The sequence below is a fragment of the Sapajus apella genome, unplaced genomic scaffold (assembly GCF_009761245.1).
Source record: "Sapajus apella isolate SASKATOON/1434 unplaced genomic scaffold, GSC_monkey_1.0 scaffold20, whole genome shotgun sequence".
NCBI lineage: Eukaryota > Metazoa > Chordata > Mammalia > Primates > Cebidae > Sapajus > Sapajus apella.
Window position 1 is genome coordinate 12,503,004 of NW_022436960.1, and position 19,650 is coordinate 12,522,653.

At 43.0% G+C, this 19,650-nt stretch overlaps 1 protein-coding gene across 9 annotated transcripts in view; it reads left to right on the forward strand.

The window, feature by feature from the left end:
- The window catches only part of TTC7B (tetratricopeptide repeat domain 7B), a 260,937-nt gene that overhangs the window by 56,723 nt on the left and 184,564 nt on the right, over window positions 1-19,650 (forward strand). For all 9 annotated transcript variants that reach the window (XM_032287652.1, XM_032287654.1, XM_032287646.1 and 6 more), the window contains exon 4: window positions 12,337-12,467. In XM_032287652.1, the coding sequence (XP_032143543.1) occupies window positions 12,337-12,467 (131 nt within the window). The remainder of the gene's footprint in view (window positions 1-12,336; window positions 12,468-19,650) is intronic.

The following is a 19,650-nucleotide window of genomic DNA, read 5'->3' on the forward strand; positions in this document are numbered from 1 at the left end:
GACTGGGCGCGGTGGCTCACGCCTGTAATCCCAGCACTTTGGGAGGCCGAGGCGGGTGGATCACCTGAGGTCAGGAGTTTGAGACCAGCCTGGCCAATGTGGTGAAACCCTGTCTCTACTAAAAATACAAAATTTAGCTGGGTGTGATGGCAGGTGCCTGTAATCCCAGCTACTCGGGGTGCTGAGGCAGAAGAATCTCTTGAACCTGGGAAGCGAAGGTTGAAGTGAGCTGAGATCACACCATTACACTCCAGCCTGGGTGACAAGAGGAAAACTCTGTCTTAAAAAAAAAGGAAAGAAAACATCTTTCTCTTCCACTAGAGGTGACATTTCTCAAGGGCAGAGTCCTGTTCTGTGAAGGCCACCCCTAGCCCAGAGTACTGCCCACCTTTGGTGCCTGGTGAGGATTAGTAGAATGGAGCAAGCGTGGGACTCCTGTTCACTGGCCCTCTTACTCCTTGCTATAGTTGGGGACTCCAGAAGCTACATTTACTCATCACTGGTGTGATGAGTCCTGTCTTAGGAAAGAAACTAAAACCAAGACCAAAATTACGTGGCAGTATGTGTTATCAAGGTTGTGGGTCCGTTCCAAAATGTGAACTGTGTGTGATTTTGAATGGTGGGAATATGGGTGGTTGTTATTGCCTTCTTGATGCTTTTCTGCATTTTTTCAGCTACTCCTCAAAAAAACTGGGGATTATGATTGTCCCAGGAAAGGCATATATTGATAAGAGTACTTATTGAGTATTTACTGTATGCCAGACACTGGGTCAAGCCTTCTAATAGTCAGCTGAAACAAGTGCTGTTTTGCTCATTTGTTGAGGAACAGAGGCTTTGTGGTGTGAAGCAGCTTGCTGCAAATAACAGAGCTGCTAAATGGAGAAGCAAGCGTTTGAATCCAGGTCTGTCAGAATCCCAGACTTGACCTTTTCTTTTCTTTTTTCCTTCCTTCCTTCCTTCCTTCCTTCCTTCCTTCCTTCCTTCCTTCTTTCTTTCTTTCTCTTTCTTTTTCTTTCTTTCTTTTCTTTTCTTTTCTTTTCTTTTCTTTCTGTCTTTCTTCTTTCTCTTTCCTTCTCTTCCCCTCCCCTCCCCTCCCCTCCCTCTTTCTGTTCTTTCTGTTCCCCTCCCCTCCCCTCCCCTCCCTCTTTCTGTTCTTTCTTTTCCCCTCCCCTCCCCTCCCCTTCCCTCCCCTCTTTCTGTTCTTTCTCAGGGTCTTGCTCTTTGGCCTACGCTGGAGTACAGTGGCATGATCATGGCTCACTATAATCTTGAACCCCTGGGCTCAAGTGAGCCTCCTCTCTCAGACTCTGGAGTAGCTGGGACTACATGCATGCACCATCATGCCCAGCTAATTAAAAAAAAAATTTTTTTTTTTAGAGATGAGGTCTCACTATGTTGCTCAGGTGGTCTCAAACTCCTGGCCTCAAATAATCCTCCTGCCTTGGCCTCCCAAAGCACTCGAATTACAGGCATAAGCCACTGTGCCCAGCTCTGCATTTTCACTCTTAATATTTGACCCAGCAGTTCAGTGTTTACATAGTAGAGGTGATTTTTAGAAGAAAGATGAAAAATAATGTAACAAGACAGGTTACCACATGTCTAATTCTGTCCCTAGGTATATATATCTAAGAGAATTGGAAATGTGTGCCCACACAAGAGCCAGTACATAAATGCTCATAGCAGCATTCTTCATATATCCCCAAAGTGGGACAACCCAATTGCTCATCAACTGATGAATGCATAAATAAAACCATTCAATGGTATATCCATTGAGTGGAATATTATTTGGCAATAAAAAGGAATGAAGTTTTTGAGTTAGATAGAGGTCATGGTTGTGTAATATTGTGAAGGTGCTAAATGCTACTGAATCAATCATTTTTACTGAATTAATCATTTTAAAATGATTAATTTTGTGTTATGTAAATTTCACTTCAATTGAACAAAATGAAGTTCTGATATCTGTTATAATAGCTATGAATGTTGAAAACATCATGCTAAGTCAAAAAAGCCACATACAAAAGATCACAACACACAGTATGATTCCATTTATATGAACCATCCAGAGGAGGGAAATACGTAGAAATGGAAAGCAGATTAGCAGTTCCCAGGGGCTGGGAGGAGGGTAGAAGGGAAGAACTGCTGATAGAGATGGGATTTTTCAGGGGGTGATGAAAATGTTCTGGAATTAGCTAGCAGCGACTATGTGAATATACTGAAACTCTGCCGGGCGTGGTGGCTCAAGCCTGTAATCCCAGCACTTTGGGAGGCCGAGGCGGGTGGATCACGAGGTCAAGAGATAGAGACCATCCTGGTCAACACGGTGAAACCCCGTCTCTACTAAAAATACAAAAAATTAGCTGGGCATGGTGGTGCATGCCTGTAATCCCAGCTACTCAGGAGGCTGAGGCAGGAGAATTGCCTGAACCCAGGAGGCGGAGGTTGCGGTGAGCCGAGATCGCGCCATTGCACTCCAGCCTGGGTAACAAGAGCGAAACTCCGTCTCAAAAAAAAAAAAAAAAAAAAATACTGAAACTATAGAAGTGTACACTTTTAATGGGTGGATTTATGGTATGTGAATAATATCTCAATCTGTTATTTAATATATACAAAAGTCATATAATAAACAAAATTCTTCTACTTGGAGACTTTCCAGCCTACTGTTACCTAAATCTAATAGTGAGGTAATTAATAGTAATAATCAGAGTTACTATTCTCTGAGTATCTGCTATGTGGCAGGCACTGTTCTAAGCACTTAGCATTTTTGCATATAAAGTCAGCTGTGGATTAGAAAGCAAGGAGCCTGGCTTCAGATCTCACAGTCTTAGCCACTGTTTATACTGCTTTGCATATAAAGACAGATACATCAAAGAGATGAGAGTGTGAGGTAGAGGCTGCGAATGAGAACTCAGGGGTTAGGCTGTCTGGGTTGGAATCTTAGCTCTGCCACTCATTTACCAGTTGTATACTCTTGGGTGAGTTACTTGACAGATTAGAGTCCTAATTTCCTTGTCTCTGATGGGGAGATGATAGTAAATCCCCCCTCTTAGGGTTCTCATGTAGGGTTCTCTCATAGAGTTTATAGATGAATTATTGCAAACTCTGAGTACAGTATCTGGAATGTAACTAGCACCAAATACATGTTATCATTATTACTATTATATGGTTGCTAAATAGAAACTAAAAGAGCATACATTCAAGTCGCAGCCTTTCATTTAGTGAGCATTTCAGGTTGAGCTAGCATTTCATTTGCTCACAGAACTGTGGAGCCGGAAGGGACATTGAAAGACCATCTGCTCTAGCAAGGGAATGTCTAATCCAAGGCTGGCATCCTTTTCTTTTATGAGGGGTGTGTGTGTTTGTTTGTGTGTGTACCTGTGTGCACACCTCCTAAGAAGGATATGCTGACTCTGGTAGGAAAACAGCAGTTCAGGAAAGTACCCAGAAGAGCCCAATTGTGGCTCCCAGCCAAAAGACCTCCAGAAATCACAGATGCTCTGGATTGACAGGGACCTCACAGGATATCCGGGCCAGCGTCCCTGCCCCTCTGCTTCCCCCCAGCATTTGATGGTTTCCATTGGCATCTTCTCCTCCCTTGTATACCCCTGCACAGGGCCTTGTCCTCCTATTGAGCTGAGTCTCTCTGACACATGTGGGAGCCCAGTCTTTCTAGAGGGGAGAACACAAGATCAGCAGTCTGGGGCTGCCTTCGCCAGGGCTTGGCTTTGTGTATCTTGAATCTCTTTTCCTGAGTTTCTTTTCAGCCTTGGAAATTAGACCCTTGGACATTGTTTTATCGCCTTTGAAGTTCCATCATGGGACTGGTTTATCAGAAACTTGCTATCGTAATAAAGGCTTTCTGGTACTCCCAGCTTTAAACACCCCTGTGGGTCACGTTACAGCAAAGCATCAGGGTGTACCTGTCCCAGGCCTGGCTTCCAGAGATGTGGTTAAGATAAATGAGGAAGGAATGCCTGGAGCTGTAGTACATAGTTCAGGTCATTATATTTAGTAGTCTTTTCTTACATTACACAACTTTGTAAGAGGTTAACTTCCTGTCCATTTCAATGCAATTCAAAAAAATCAAAATATTTGTTTTGGCTGTTAGTCTCTTCGAGTCGTACAGCTCAAGGCAGTATCTCAGTAGTTCAACCCTTCATGTCACGGGCAAGGAATAGGAAGCCCAGTGAGTTGGGGAACTGCGTAGGCTAATGCAGATCTCGGTAGGGAAGAAAACCAGCACCCTAAAGTTCCAGTCTTTGATTTCTTGCCTTTTCAATTTGAAACACATTTTTATTGTCATTGCTGTTATCAGACACTGAATAGGCTGCTGTCAGCAGCTCAGTGAGACAGGAGATTGTGAGCAGCGCTTAGTAGTCAAGACAGACCAGGGGTCGGAACCTGGCTTTATCATTTACTAGCTGTGGTTCAGTCTTATCTGTAAGGTACTGTTAACGCCTTCCTCTCAGGGTGGCTGTGGGAAGTAGAAATAGTGCCTGTCATATCCCAGGCGTAGTGCTGGGTGCTGAGTAGGCTTTGATAAATCAACCTTTATTAAAATTGAAACTGAAGTCTTGCATACCCAGATAAGACTGCTAGCTGAGGGATCTCAAATTTAGGTAGACTGGAAAGAATTTGAGGTGCTAACCCCTCAGTGATTACTGGATTTTCAGGCAATGAGCTGTGTAGCTCTCCACATCCTCAGCCAATCTTCCAGAGAATCTACAGGCCTTGGGGAGAGAGTGTAGCTCCCTGTCAGGTATTGAACCTGAATCTTTCTTTTTTTAAATTAAATTTTTTGTAGAGATGGCATCTCCTGGGCTCAAGCAGTCCTCTCACCTTGGCCTCCCAAAGTGCTGGGATTACAGGCATGAGCCACTGCGACTGTCCCTTAATCTTGATGTGGAAGGAAACAAGGAGTGGAAAGTCTGGTATGTTTACACCTAAATAGAACAGTTCAGAGGCTGGGCATGTTTGAGCTTTTAAAAGTATAGAGGGTCCTCAGCCTGCCTCTCAGCTAGCTGCCCAGCACCCCTCCCAGTGTGATGTCCCACTGGTTTCCTGGCCTCTATAGAGTGCCTTTGCTTTTCACACTCCACCCTGTGCACTCAGCAGTCCTTGTTGCCCCTCTAGGACATTACCCAGGGCAGGAAACATTGGCCCCAGTGAATGGGCTTCCTCATAAGGGGCTTCTATTTCTGACTCCTGCATAGACCTTGGGCAAGTCACTTAACTTTTCTGAGACTCTCGTTCTTTTCCCATGAGATAGAGAGGAGAATAGCACATGTTGAACAGGACCAAACAGGCAAATGCACATGGAAGGGGTTTGAAAGCAAGTGTAATTATAATTTTGTCATTAATATATTTAAAATATGTTACCTAGGCTGGGGCCAGTGGCTCATGTTTATAAGCCCAACTCTTTGGGAGGCTGAGGCAGGAGGATCCCTTGAGACCAGGAATTTGAGACCAGCTTGGACAACATGGTGAGACGCTGTCTCTACAAAAAAAAAAGAAAGAAATTGGCAAGATGTGGTGGCATGCACCTGTAGTCCCAGCTACTCAGGAGGCTAAGGCAGGAGGATTGCTTTGAGCCCAGGAGTTCAAGACTGCAGTGAGCTGTGGTTATACCGCTGTACTCCAGACTGAGTGACAGAGTAAAACCTTATCTCTTAAAAATAAGGAAAAATGTGTTACACTTCTTAGAAAGGGCATTTCGGAAGTGAGTCTCTCTGTGGGGACTCTCCTGTGTGGCAGGGAGATAAATTTTGGGTTGTGTGGTGATTTAGCATTCTTTAAATCACCCAATTTGGGCAGCCACTTTTAGCACCCATGCTTTAGAGCTGGCTGTGGTTGGTGAGAAAGTATTGAATTTCCAACCTTTTTGTACATTGCTTTAACTTTGGAGATACAGATCTTATTGAGATGTTTACTAGGCATTGCTGTCATACCATTATTTATCAAGTCTGCTTTTCACTTATTTTTGCCATGCTGTCTCTGGAAAAAGGAAAATAACTAAAAACGTTGATGATAGCTTTCTAACTTGACAGTACATCATCTGACATTTTAATGGGGACCAATTTTGTCCATGACCTCAGGACTCTGATTCTCAGACAGTGTTGATACGATCCTGGACACTTGAAAATTTATAGACCAGTCTGAGGGCCTGTAAACAGCTTCTGACAGAGAACTAAATCTTCTGGAACTGAGCAGCATAGGCACAAATTCACTGTGATAAATCAAGACTCTGCCACTGCTCGGAGATGTGGCCAGTGGAATAAATGCCATAGCATTTAGAAGAGTGAAAGGAACAATACTTAATTAATTTAATACCTTAAAGGGCCTCCTGCCCAAGAATGGACTTGTTGCTAGGAATCAATTTGCCAGCTCAGACTTTGGGTGTCCACATACCTGCCTAATTGGAACATGAACCCACAGGAAACACTAGTTTCTCCTCACTGTGGAGGATTAAGTTGTGTAGCTGGTTTGAATCTTCTTACTGACCATGCGTGACTATGGATTGCTGCCCTAGATGATTGGTTTTCAAGTATTTTAGAACACAATAAAGTATAGATGATAGAAAAAATATGTTGAACTGGATTTGGCGTGAGTTTGATTCATGGGGCTTGGCAGATCTCTGAGGGCCTTGGTCATTTTCATGAGCATTAGTGATCAGAGTCCAGCCTGAAGCAGTACAAATTTCCTAAAAGTATACCCAATTTTTCCTGACCCTTTGACATACTCTGGGGAATTAGTTTTTTAAATATTAAATCCCTGTTAACAACTTGCACAATATTCTTGCTTTTCATATAAGCAAAAGGCAGACTATGAAAGAGTCTACCTCTTTTCGTCGTTTTTGGTGGTTTTAATTTTGCACAAGTGAGCACTTAAAGCATATTTGGAAAGGTAACACTTCCAAATCTGCAATTTGCTTTTGAGTAGCTCTGGAGCTATTCTGGCAAATGGTGAATTTGTTCATTTTATTGATATTCTCTTCCAATGAAAATGTCAAGAGGTTATAACAGTTCACACAAGAGAAAGGCTACTTATTGATTATTTTCAATTGCATAAACAACATTGGTGCTAAATGGAAAGAGAATGAATATTGAGCACCTATGCAAAGTTATTAGAACTGTATTCCTTATTTCAGAAAGTTCAGTAGAGACGTGGATGATACAAATAGACCTACATCAAATTTCTAGAGATGAAAACTACCATGTCTGATATGAAAAGTACACTGGATGTGATTAATGGCAGATTAGACATTGCAAAAGAAAAGATTAATGAAGTTGAAGACATAGCAATAGAAATTACCCAAAATGAAAGAAAGAAAAATTATTACTAATTTTTAAGTGGAAAGACCATAAGTGATCTCTAGGACAACTTCACATGGCCTAATATATGCATAAAGTTCCCTAAGGAAGGAGGAGGATGACATAAACATTAAGAAACAATGGCTGGATGTTTTTCAAATTTTATGAAAACTGTAACCCTTAGTTCCGGGAAGTTCAACAAAGCCCCCACTTCATAATCTAAATTGCTCACAACCAAGGGTAAGGATAAAATCTTAAAAGCAGCCAGTGAAAAAGACATATTGCATATAAATGAACAAAAATAAGGGCGGTAGCAGAATTATTGTCAGAAACCATGCAAGTGAGAATATAGTGGAGCAAGACTTTTGAGAGTAATGGAGGGGTAAAAAAGCAAACTGTCAACCCTGAATTCCATACTCCATGGAAATCGCTCTCTAAAATTAGAGCTAAATTAGCATTTTCCAGGCAGATAAGTAGCTGAAAGAAACCAGTAAGAGCAGAACTACACCACAAGAAATGTTGATACCAGAAGGATATATGAATTTACACAAAAGAACAGAGAGCTGGAAATCATAATTTGGTGAATGTACAAGAGTTTTTCCTTATGATCTAAGTGTTTTCAAAAAATAATTGACTAAACAAAAATAATACACATAGGGTGAGTTGGGTTTTTTTTTTTTTTTTTTACGGAGTCTTGCTTTGTTGCTAGGCTGGAGTGCAGTGGTATGATCTCGGCTCACTGCAGCCTCCGCCTCCTGGGTTCAAGCAGTTCTCCTGTCTCAACCTCCTAAGTAGATGAGACTACAGACACGCGCCACCATGCCCAGCGAATTTTTGTATTTTTAGTAGAGATGGGGTTTCACTATGTTGGCCAGGATGGTCTCGAATTCCTGACCTCAGATGATCCGCCCGCCTCAGCCTCCCAAAGGGATTACAGGTGTGAGCCACTGTGCCCGGCCAGGGTGAGGTTTTTAACCTGTGTAAAAGTAAAATGTACATAAGCTAATAAAGGCTGGGAGGGGAGAAATTCAGTATGCAAAAGTCTTACATTATATGTGAAGTAGTATCATATCATTCAAAGTAGGGGCCAGGCATGGTGGCTCAAGCCTGTAATCCCAGCACTTTGGGGGACTGATGTGTGTGGATCACTTGAGGTCAGGAGTTCGAGGCCAGCCTGGCCAACGTGGTGAAACCCTGTCTCTACTAAAAATTCAAAAAAAAAAAATTAGCCAGGCGAGGTGGTGCATGCCTGTAGTTTCAGCTATGGGAGGCTGAGGTATGAGAATCACTTGAACCCAGGAGGCAGAGGTTTTAGTGAGCCAAGATCGCACCACTGCACTCCAGCCTGGGCAACAGAGTGAGACTCCATCTCAAACTAACAAAACAAAATAAAGTAGACTATGCCAAGTTAAACCCTGAAGTAATCACTGATGTGGAAAATAACAATTTTAGTGAATAGGCCAATAAATAAAATAAAATTTAAAGATACTCAAATAGATAGAAAAAGAGGAAAAAAGAACAGATGGGACAAATACAAAACAAATAGCAACCCGGTAGATTTAACCTGTCCGTTTAAAAAATTACACTAAGTATAAATGATTTAAACACCCTATTTAAAAGGTAGCTGTTGTCAGATTGGAAAATAAGCAAAACTCAATTCTACTGTCTATAAGAAATGCACTTTAAATACCAAGACACAATAGATTAAAAGTAAAGGGATGAAAAAATTTAGCATGCTGACACTAATCAAATGAAGGCTGTAGTATCTATATTAACATCAGACAAAGCAGGTTTTAGAGCAAAGATGTCAATCCATGAAAAGAATATAATAATTCCGAAAGTTTATGATCTTAATAACAGAGCTCTAAAATACATGAAACAAAAACTGATAGAACTTCAAGAAGAAAGAGGCAAACGCACAGTTACACTTGGGGATTTATATCCATGTTTCAATAAATGATAAAGCAAGTAGACAGATGACTGGTGAGGACAGAGATGCCTTGGGACAACACAATATACCAGCTTGACCTAATCGACATTGATATGACATTCCACCAACAACAGCAGAATCACATTCTTTTCAAATGTACCATTTATCAAGATTGACCATATGCTGGGTCAGAAAGAAAGTTTTAACAAAATTAGGAGACTTCAAGTATGTTCTCTGTTCTCTGAACTGTGTCAGAGGTCCTCAAGACTGCTGTCAGGCATTGATGTGCTGGAAAGACTCCCATAGCTCAGAAGAGCTGCTAAACTCGTGGTTACGGTTTATTATAGCAAATGGATACAGATTAAAACCAGTGAAAGCAAAAAGACACATAGGGCAGAATTCAGGAGAGACCAGGCTCAAGCTTCCGGTTTTCTTCTCCCAGTGGAGTCCCATAGACAGTGCTTAATTCTCCCAGCAATGGAGTGTGACAGCACTTTTGAAATATTGCCAATCAAGGAAGATCACTTGAGCTACCTCGGTGCCCAGGGATTTTATTAGGGGCCAGTCACATAGGCATGGAGCACCCATGTTACTGACCTTAGTCATTCTCCAGCCCCTCCAGAGATCAGGCTGATAGAGCATGGCCCTAGTCCTCTGACATAAATAACATTGTTAGCATAAACTACCTGGTATGGCCCAAGGCCTCAAATAAACAAAGACAGGTAGGATATTCCAAGGGCTCAGAGTTTATCTCCCAGAAACTGGTAAGGGCCAGTTCTTCCTCTGGAATGTACATATTTGAACATCTCAAGGCCCTAAGTCAGCCCTTTACTGCACAGATCATGATGGAATTAATTTAGAAATCAGTAACAGAAAGATCTTTGGAAAACTCCCAAATATTTGGAAACTAAATAACACACTTCTAAAGAATAAATCAAAAGTTAAATTAGAAAATATTACGAACTGAATGAAAATTAAAAAAAAACAGCATATCAAAATTTGTAGGATGCTGCTAAAGCAGTCCTTAGGGAGAAATTTCTAACATCTAAATACCTATATTAGGAAAGAAAAAGGTCCAAAATTAATAATTTCCACCTCCAGAAATTAGAATAGGAAGTGCAAATAAAACCCAGTGTATTCAGAAGAAAGGACATAATAAAGATCAGAATGGAAATAAATTAAACAAAACAGAAGAACGATAGAGAAAAATCAGTGAAACCAAAGTCAGTGTCATTGAGAAATCTTAATTGAGAATTTCAGTAAAATTAGTAAACCTCTGATATCAGGAAGAAAAGACAGAAATTGCCAATATTAGGAATGAGAGAGGTGCCATCTGCTAGAGATTCTACAGGTACCAAAGGACTATGGAAAATTATGAACAGTTCTATACCAATATATCTGAAAACTCAAAAGACATGGACAAACTATTTGGAAGATATAAACTACTAAAGCTCACTCAAGAAGAAAGAGATAGTCTGAATGACCCTATATCAAAGAAATAGAATTTTTAACTAAAAAGCGGCCGGGTGCGGTGGCTCAAGCCTGTAATCCCAGCACTTTGGGAGGCCGAGGCGGGTGGATCACAAGGTCAAAAGATCGAGACCACCCTGGTCAACACGGTGAAACCCTGTCTCTACTAAAAATACAAAAAATGAGCTGGGCATGGTGGCGTGTGCCTGTAATCCCAGCTACTCAGGAGGCTGAGGCAGGAGAATTGCCTGAACCCAGGAGGCGGAGGTTGCGGTGAGCCGAGATCGCGCCACTGCACTCCAGCCTGGGTAAGAAGAGCGAAACTCCGTCCCAAAAAAAAAAAAAAAATTAAAAGCGGCTCACAAAGAAAACTCCAGGTCCAGATGGCTTTACTGGTGAATTCTATCAAACATTTAAGGACAAAATAATATCAATTCTACACCAACACTCTCAGAAAATTGAAGGAGAGGGAGTATTTCTCAAGTAATTTTATGAGGTTAGTATTTACCTGATATCAAAACCAGGTATGGAGGCATTTCAAGGAAACTTCAGGCAAATACTTCTTAGAAACATAATATGACAAAATTTGAGGCTGGGCGTGGTGGCTCATGCCTGTAATCCCAGCACTTTGGGACACTGAGTCGGGTGGATCACCTGAGGTCAGGAGTTTGAAACCAGCCTGCCCAACATGATGAAACCCTATCTCTACTAAAAATACAAAAAAAAGTTGGCTGGGTGTGGTAGCACGTGCCTGTAGTCACAGCTACTTGGGAGGCTGAGACAGGAGTATTGCTTGAACTCAGGAGGCAGAGGTTGCAGTGAGCTGAGTTCGCGCTTCTGTGCTCCAGCCTGGGCGAGACTTTGTCTCCAAAAAAAAATTTTGAAGCCAAATTTTAACAAATCAAATCCAAAAATATAAAAAAGGATAATTCATCTGGCCAAGTGGTGTTTTTGCCAGGAAAGGAAGGTTGGTTTAACATTTGAAGATCAGTCTATGTAACTTACCACATTTAAAAACTACCAGTGAAAAAGCTATATGATTATCTCAATGAACATGGAGAAAGGATTTGAGCAAATCCAACATTGATTCTTGATAGAAACTCTCAGCAAAATTGGAGTAGAAGGAACCTTCCTCAACTTGGTAAAGGGCATCTAAGAAAAACTTATAATGTCAAACGTAATGCTTTCTGACTAAATGCTTTCTCCCTCAGATCAGGAATAGGATCAGGATATTTATTCTACCACTTCTTTTTTTTTTTTTTTTTGGAGACAGAGTCTCTCTCTGTTGCCCAGGCTGGAGTGCAGTGGTGTGATCATGGCTCACTGTAGCCTTGAACTCCTGGGCTCAAGCGATCATCCTGCCTCAGCCTCCCAAGTAGCTGGGATCACAGGTGTGTGCCACCACAATGGGGCTTGCTCTCACCACTTCCATTCAGCATAGTGCTGGAGATCCCTGCCAGTGCAACAAGGCAATCAATAGAAATAAAAGGCATCCAGATTGGAAAGGAGGAAGTAAACTGTTTGCAAACAACATGATATTCTAGGACCATCTTCTGGAGCAATATTTAAAAATGAAGACTTCTGAAAAACAACTCACTCAGCTTTTGTGTGTGTGATTTTTTCTTTAAGGACTTTGTTTGGAGAAGCTGCCTATTTCTTCTTCTACCAGTAATCTCCATGTGGACCGGGAACAGGATGTCATCACCTGTTATGAGAAAGCAGGGGACATCGCACTCCTGTATCTCCAAGAGATAGAAAGGGTAAGTGAGGACCATGTGTTTGTTCCTCATAACTTTTTCCCCCAAATCAGATGGTGGACATCTGTAATCAATCTCTAGGAAGCTTTCAGCTTGTCTGCCTCTGTGTGCAAAGCTTTACTTCTATTACTTAAAGCTAAGGAGAGGATGGTAGTGACTATGGTACCTTATGAAAAATAGATCGTTGGCCAGGTGCAGTGGCTCACACCGGTAATCCTAGCACTTTGGGAGGCGGAGGCAGGTGGATCGTCTGAGGTCAGGAGTTCAAGACCAGCCTGGCCAACATGGTGAAACCCCATCTCTACTTAAAATATAAAAATTAGCTGGGCATAGTGGTGCATGCCTAAAATCTCAGCTACTGAGGCTGAGGCAGGAGAATCATTTGAACCTGGGAGGTGGAGGTTGCAGTGAGCTGAGGTTGTGCCACTTCACTCTAGCCTGGGCAAAAGAGCCAAGGAATGAGCCAAATGACAAAAAAAAAAAAAAAATAATCATAAGAAAGAAAGAGAAAGAAAGATAGAAAGAAAGATTAGCATCCTCTGAGCAGAAATGACACTGTGCGTCTGTTCATACCCGCAGCACCCTGAAGCTGGCCAGCCACTCCTGTTTTCCTAATAAAATGGGTTGAGTGTCATTTGTACTTGTGTGGACTCTGTGCCAAGATCTGTTCTTCTAGGGTTTGGGAGGCTTTACCTTGGCAGATGTGGCAAAGGTCTGCTGGGGACATGGACCGACCTGAGCATGTTGGATATCCCCAGAGACCATCAGGGGTGGTCTGCTGTCAGCTGTCAGTGGTTTGCCTGTGGTGTGAGTGATGGAAACGAGCAGCTGCTAAGAGGCCCTCTAGCAGAGAACGAGTCACAGCCTCAGGCAGAGGAGGTTGGAGGCTGGAGGCTGGAGGCTGGATGGGGCCAGGGAGGTGGAGGCAACTTGCCTGTTTCAGATTCTCATCTTTGGGTTCTGCTCTTTACTAAGTTTCTTCACCTCTCAGCCTCGATTTTTCCATCCATAAAGAGAACATAATCAGTTCCTACTTCATGAAAGCTTTTGTGAGGATTACATAAGGTCTTGTGAATAAAGGCACTTAGCCCAGATTCGGGAACATATTGGATTCTTGGTAAATGTCACTTATTTTTATTAATAACAATAGCTCCTAGCAGTTGCTGCTGCTGGCAGTCCTCACAAGGACACTGCAATTGACCCCTTCAGACCCAGAGATGTACCCTACAAGAGTGTTTGAAATGATTAGAAATCCTGTGAGACTTTGAAACTGATTGGAGATCTTGTTTTCTATCAATTTTCTGGGCTCCTTGTGTTTATAAGGATTAGGCTAGAGAGGGACTGCCAAAGTCTCCCTAGCTTTTGTTACTTTCTAAATGAACAGACAGGAAGTAACTTTTTTTCATAAATCACAGTGCAGTGTGTTGTTGCATATGATGTGCATCAGAATTGCCATTTTAGGAGGCAGGGAGGTTAGAGGGAGAACCATAGCAGAAGAAGTGGAGAGAGTGATGGGAATAACATTTGACCTGGTCTCAACCAGCATGGATTATAAGCCATGGTTTAAGATAGCTGGGAATTCAGGAAGATACATGTCTGTCTTGCCAAAATTATGTTCTATCAGAAGGTTGCTATGAGAAGAGAATTTTGTTGTTGTTGTTCAGAATTTATGATATGATCTTTAAAGGGATGATCATGCAGGCTGCTTTTAAAATCCCCATTATTTCCAGTGTTTGCCTCCTTGATGGTCTGTGCTTGGAAGTGGAGAAGTCTGCTTATCTCAGCTGAGTTGTTCCTGCTGACCACACAGCCCTGGCCACTTAGGGCCCTTATCTTGCTGCTTACTCTCCACTGTCTTCCAGTCCTGTCACTTTGGAGCTGTCTTCTCCCAGGTGGGAGAAAGGAGGCTTATCTGTTACATGTGTCTGTAGTGATGTAGGAATTGGTAGATCTGAATACACTTCCTCCGTGTTCACCCACAGCTCTCCATTCAGTGCTGGATTCTTCAGCAGGACCGTCAGGGAGACTTCTTGTATGTCGTAGGATTTAAAAGAAAGCCTTTTCTTTGATTTTGGGGAAATGGTGATCATAAGATGTTAGATTTTTGACAAGAAACTTGAGGTCCAGAAAGGGAGAGCCCAGGCACACACAGAAAGTTAGGCCAAACCTAGTTTTAGAACTCAGCTCACATGACACCTAGTTCAGTGCTGGCTCACTTCATTCTCCCAGGCTGCTGCAAACAAATAAAAACCATGTCATTTCCCCACACCCTTACTTAGAGAACGTGCTCAATAAGGCTGGGTGTGATGGCTCATGACTGTAATCCTGGCACTTTGAGAGGCCGAGGCAGGAGGATCACTTGAGGCCAGAAGGTTAAGACTAGTCTGGTCAACATAGTGAGACCTTGTCTCTACAAAAGAGAAAGAGAGAGAGAAAAAGAAAGAAAGGAGGAAGGATGGGAAGGAGAGAGAAAGAAGGAAGGAAGAAAATAAAAAGAAAAAAGAGAAAGAGGAAGGCAAGAAAGGAAAGAAAGAAATGAAAGAGAAAGGAAGAAAGAAAAAAGAAAGAGAAATAAATTAGCTAGACATGGCGGTATGTGTCTGTAGTCCCAGCTACTTGGGAGGCTGAGGTGGGAGGATTGCTTGAGCCCAGACGTTTGAGGCTGCAGTGCGCTATGATTGCACCACTGCACTTTAAAAAAAAAAAAAGTCAGTAAGTGTGTTTTATTTGACCAAGTAAGCTTTAGCTTTTGGTGGCATTGGGGAAGCAGCTTCTTTAGCCTAAGGTTAAATCTCAGTTTATGTAGACGATCTTCAAATTTCTGGCTGTGATTGTTCAGCATGAGTTTTCCTTTATGGGAAACCAGTTTGGATCTCCCCAGATTTCAGCAAGCTGAGATATTAGCAATGAGAGAGATTGAATGAATCCAACATCTGTTTTGACTGTAGTAGGTACTCAAGAAATTGTTGATTGAGCAGAAGGCTAGGGGGAGAATAACCTTCCTTAAGTGACCAATGGGCATGGTGGAAGTTGGCGGTTTTTATGTGGCAGGATCATTGTGTGCTATGCAAGAGATACTGATTGGCCTTTTTCTTTTTTTGAATTTTGAACTTAATTGACTTAATTTTGAACTCAATAAGAATTATGTTGAGTTGAAAACAGAAAGGGGGATGGCATCTGTTAAAAGTTGTGAGTAAGCCAAGGCAAATAGGGCTTTGTTTGGGAGCAGCCCTGCCAGGTAGGAAACCCCACAGGCTGTTCCTGTTTGCTCTGCTGGGCAGAGGCAGCCTCTCTGGGGTTCCCCTTGCTTCCCTGCCATTCTGTAGTGAAGAAACTCCTGTTTGCTGGGGCCTTTGGGCATTTTAACTTTATTCACTAGCACAAGTAAAATTTGGGGAGGATTTTTGGAGACAGTTGGGAGTGTTGTGACCGGTGACTTTTCATAATCGTGCTTCTGAGGGAGCGCCGTTCTCTGGTTTATCTGGTGGTGGCTGGGCGGGGGTGGTGTCCAGTGATGTTCTGGGATGTTCTGAGTTGTTGGTTTCTTAAAGGGCGGTGACACCTCTGAACGAGGGCTGACCTGGCTTCCCCCACGCAGCTGACAGAGCTGTGGGAGGCCACAGAGCACTGTGGGGAAGTGACTGCCAGTGTTGGGACCCCAGCCTTGCCCCCATTAGCTGTGGGACTTTGGGGGGGTTGCTCAGCCTCTCTGTGCCTCAGGACCCTCGTCTGTAAAGCCGAAGTCCTAGTTGCCATGAGGCTGCTGTGAGGGGAGGCGGGTTAACTCATGTGCTTCCCGGCACACTGTCAGCACGCAGTCAGTGTCAGCTCGCTTACCCTTATCCGTTCCTCTCTCACCCGGCTGTGGAGTCTTTCCTAACCTTGGACGATTTTAGATATTTAGGTTAAAATCGAGAATATTACAAACATGCTGTTTTGTTAAAAATGTTGAAGAGGATGGATGTGGTGGTTCATACCTGTAATCCCAGCAATTTGGGTGGCCGAGAGGGCAGATTTCCTGAGGTCAGGAGTTTGGGACCAGCCTGGCCAACATGGTGAAACCCCATCTCCACTGAAAATACAAAAATTAGCTGTGTTTGGTGGCGGGAGCCTGTAATCCCAGCTACTCGGGAGGCTGAGGCAGGAGAATTGCTTGAACCCGGGAGGCAGAGGTTGCAGTGAGCCGAGATTGTATGACTGCACTCCAGCCTGGGCAACAGAGTGAGAGTTTGTCTCAAAAAAAAAGTTAAAGAATTTGAGGGGAATGTTTATGCGGTAATTTTTTCAGGAGAATTGGCTTTTCCCTTTCTTGTGCTGAAGCCAGTGGAACAACGTTTTGCTTGGAGTCCCTGTGTCTGGACTTCTCTGTTCACTCCTGGTCGCTTGACCTTGGTCCGTTTGTTTCTGTGTGCTCCAGGGCGGGGCTCATTCTGCCTGACTTGTCTGATTTCTGGGGGCGAGAGAGCTGGCCCTTGCTGAGCACTAGCACGTGTCAGGCAGTACCTAGGAGCTTTCTAGGTGTTAGAAAGCTCTAGTTTTCTAACTAGTTCCTCTAGTTAGAGACGCAGAGGCAGGGCCAAGAAAATGTGAATAAATGAATGCTGCGTGCATCAAATATTTGTTTAATATTGTCCTTGTTATAGCAGAGTCACAGGGACACCTACAAATAGTCTGTGATAGTTTATTTTCTGAAGGAGAATAACAGATATATTACCTCTAAAATTGAGCACATAAAATAATTTAATCAAATAAATTACATTAGAGCAGATAGAAATGACAAAGGCTGACCTTGACTAGTTTGTCTTCAGATGATGGCATTATGCCAGCAGTAAATAAAGTTATCTACCCCGAAAGGAGCTTCTAGACGCGCAGTGATGGGAATAAAGATGACTTCACCCTTGGACATCATAATATGAGCCCTGCTGTTGGCAGATGAAACCAACCATCCTGTCTCTGTCCTTTGCACACATCAGCCAACCAGCTGGTTATGGCTCTCTTGAGCAGGAGGAGAGCCAGGGTGGAACTTTACCTTCTGCTGACAGTTCATTTCTCTACACCCTATTTTAGAAAAGAAGTTAGCGTGAAGTTATGGGGTACCCGTAATGTTTTATTGGCTGTTTTGGTGCTAAAGTTTCTAGAAGAAACACCAGGCCCCCACCTGGAATTACAGCGCCCCACCTAGAATTCCTGTGTTCATGAAGGAGCTGTTGCAGCCTGGCCATGCCTCAAGTGGATATGTTCTCCTGACCCAGACACCTGCAGTGATGTTGCTGAGGTGTTGGATTCCGACCTGGATTAGACGCAGGTTACTGCGAATCCTGAACTCGAACCAGGTGTCCTAGGAAGAGCACTCAGCGCTGCTGCTGAGAAAGGCAGGGCGTGGCTCTAGAGGGCCAGGTGATTGTACTTCTTACTTTGAAATGTGAGACAGTAAAGAAAAGGCCGATTCCTCCTTTCCTTCCTGTTCAGGCCTACCTTTTCACTCAGGCTGAAGCAGCAGGGACAGTTCACAGCCTGATGTAATATTTCCTTAAAGACATGTCCAGAAACTGACGAGCTAGGCAGGTGCTTCTGCTCTAGGCACCTCTGACTTCGAGCCCTTCATCTGGGAACCTGGAGCAGGAAACAGTGAAAACTGTGCTGGGAGAGTCTGGATACCAGGCAAGAGCGGTTGCTTATTTTAATTTTTGTGTATTTCCTTTCTGTTTTTCTTTCTTTTTTTTTTTTTCTGAGGTAGGGTTTCGCTCCGTTGCCCAGGCTGGAGTGCAGTGGTGCGATCTTGGTTCACTGCAGCTTCAATCTCGCAAGCCCAAGTGATCCTCTGCCTCCCAAGTAGTTGGGACCACAGGCACCCACCACCATGCCTGGCTCATTTTTTTATTTTTGTAGAGACGAGGTCTCTCTGTGTTGCCCAGGCTGGTCTCACGTCGGTTGCCTCTGCTGTACGATGAGCCTGTTGTGTATAAGCTGTTGTGAATAATGCTTCCATGCCAACTTCCTTCAGGCTGCTTTTTTCTCTTGCTTTACGTTATTTTCTAAGGGCAAATTCTCAGAAGTGAAGATATTTTACCATTCTTATTACTATGTATTGTGCCCAGTTGCTTTCTACAAGTTCTACTAACTTCTCCTTTTTTTTTTTTTTTTTTTTTTTTCTGAGCTGTAGTTTCACTCTTGTTGCCCATGCTGGAGTGCAATGGTGGGATCTTGGCTCACTGCAACCTCTACCTCCCAGATTCAAGCAATTCTCCTGCCTCAGCCTCCTGCGTAGCTCGTATTAACAGGCGCCCACCACCACACCCAATTAATTTTTATATTTTTGGTAGAGATGAGGTTTCACCATGTTGGCCAGGCTGATCTCAAACTCCTGACCTTAGGCGATTTACCTGCCTCATCCTCCCAAAGTGCTGGGATTACAGGCGTGAGTCACCTTGCTCTGACTCTGCTGCTTCCTCCTATAGCCATACAGGAGAGTAGTGGTTTCTTTGTAATCTTGACAGAAGTTATTTTGCTGAAATTGCTAGATGAAAATGGTACCTTGCAAGTTTAGTTTACATTTTTTGGATTACCAGTGAGGTTGAAATTTTTTTTATACTAGTTGTATTTCTAGTTACATTACTAGCTATATTTCTATTTTCTTTTCTCAAAAATAGTATTACTGTGACCATACAATTCACCCATTTAAATTGTACAATGGTTTTTAACATATTCCCAGAGTTTAGTAACCATTACCAATATTTACTTCTAGACTTCATCACCCTAGAGAGAAACCTCCCACTCATCAGCAGTCAATCCCCATTTTATGTCCAGTCTTCCCAGCTCTAGGCAACTATTAATCTGCTGTCTGTCTCTGTAGATTTGCATATTCTGAACATTTCATAGAAATAGAATCATATGCCAGGCATGGTGGCTCCCGCCTTTAATTCCAGCACTTTGGGAGGCCAAGGTGGGTGGATCACAGGGTCAGGAGTTCAAGACCAGCCTGGCCAAAATGGTGAAACCCCATCTCTTCTAAAAATACAAAAATTAGCTGGGCAGGGTGGTGAGCACCTGCAGTCCCAGCTACTCGGGAGGCTGAGGCAGGAGAATCACTTGAACCCGGGAGGTGGAGGTTGCAGTGGGTTGAGATTGCACCCCTGCACTCTAGCCTGGGCAACAGAGTGAGACACCATCTCAAAAAAAAAAAAAA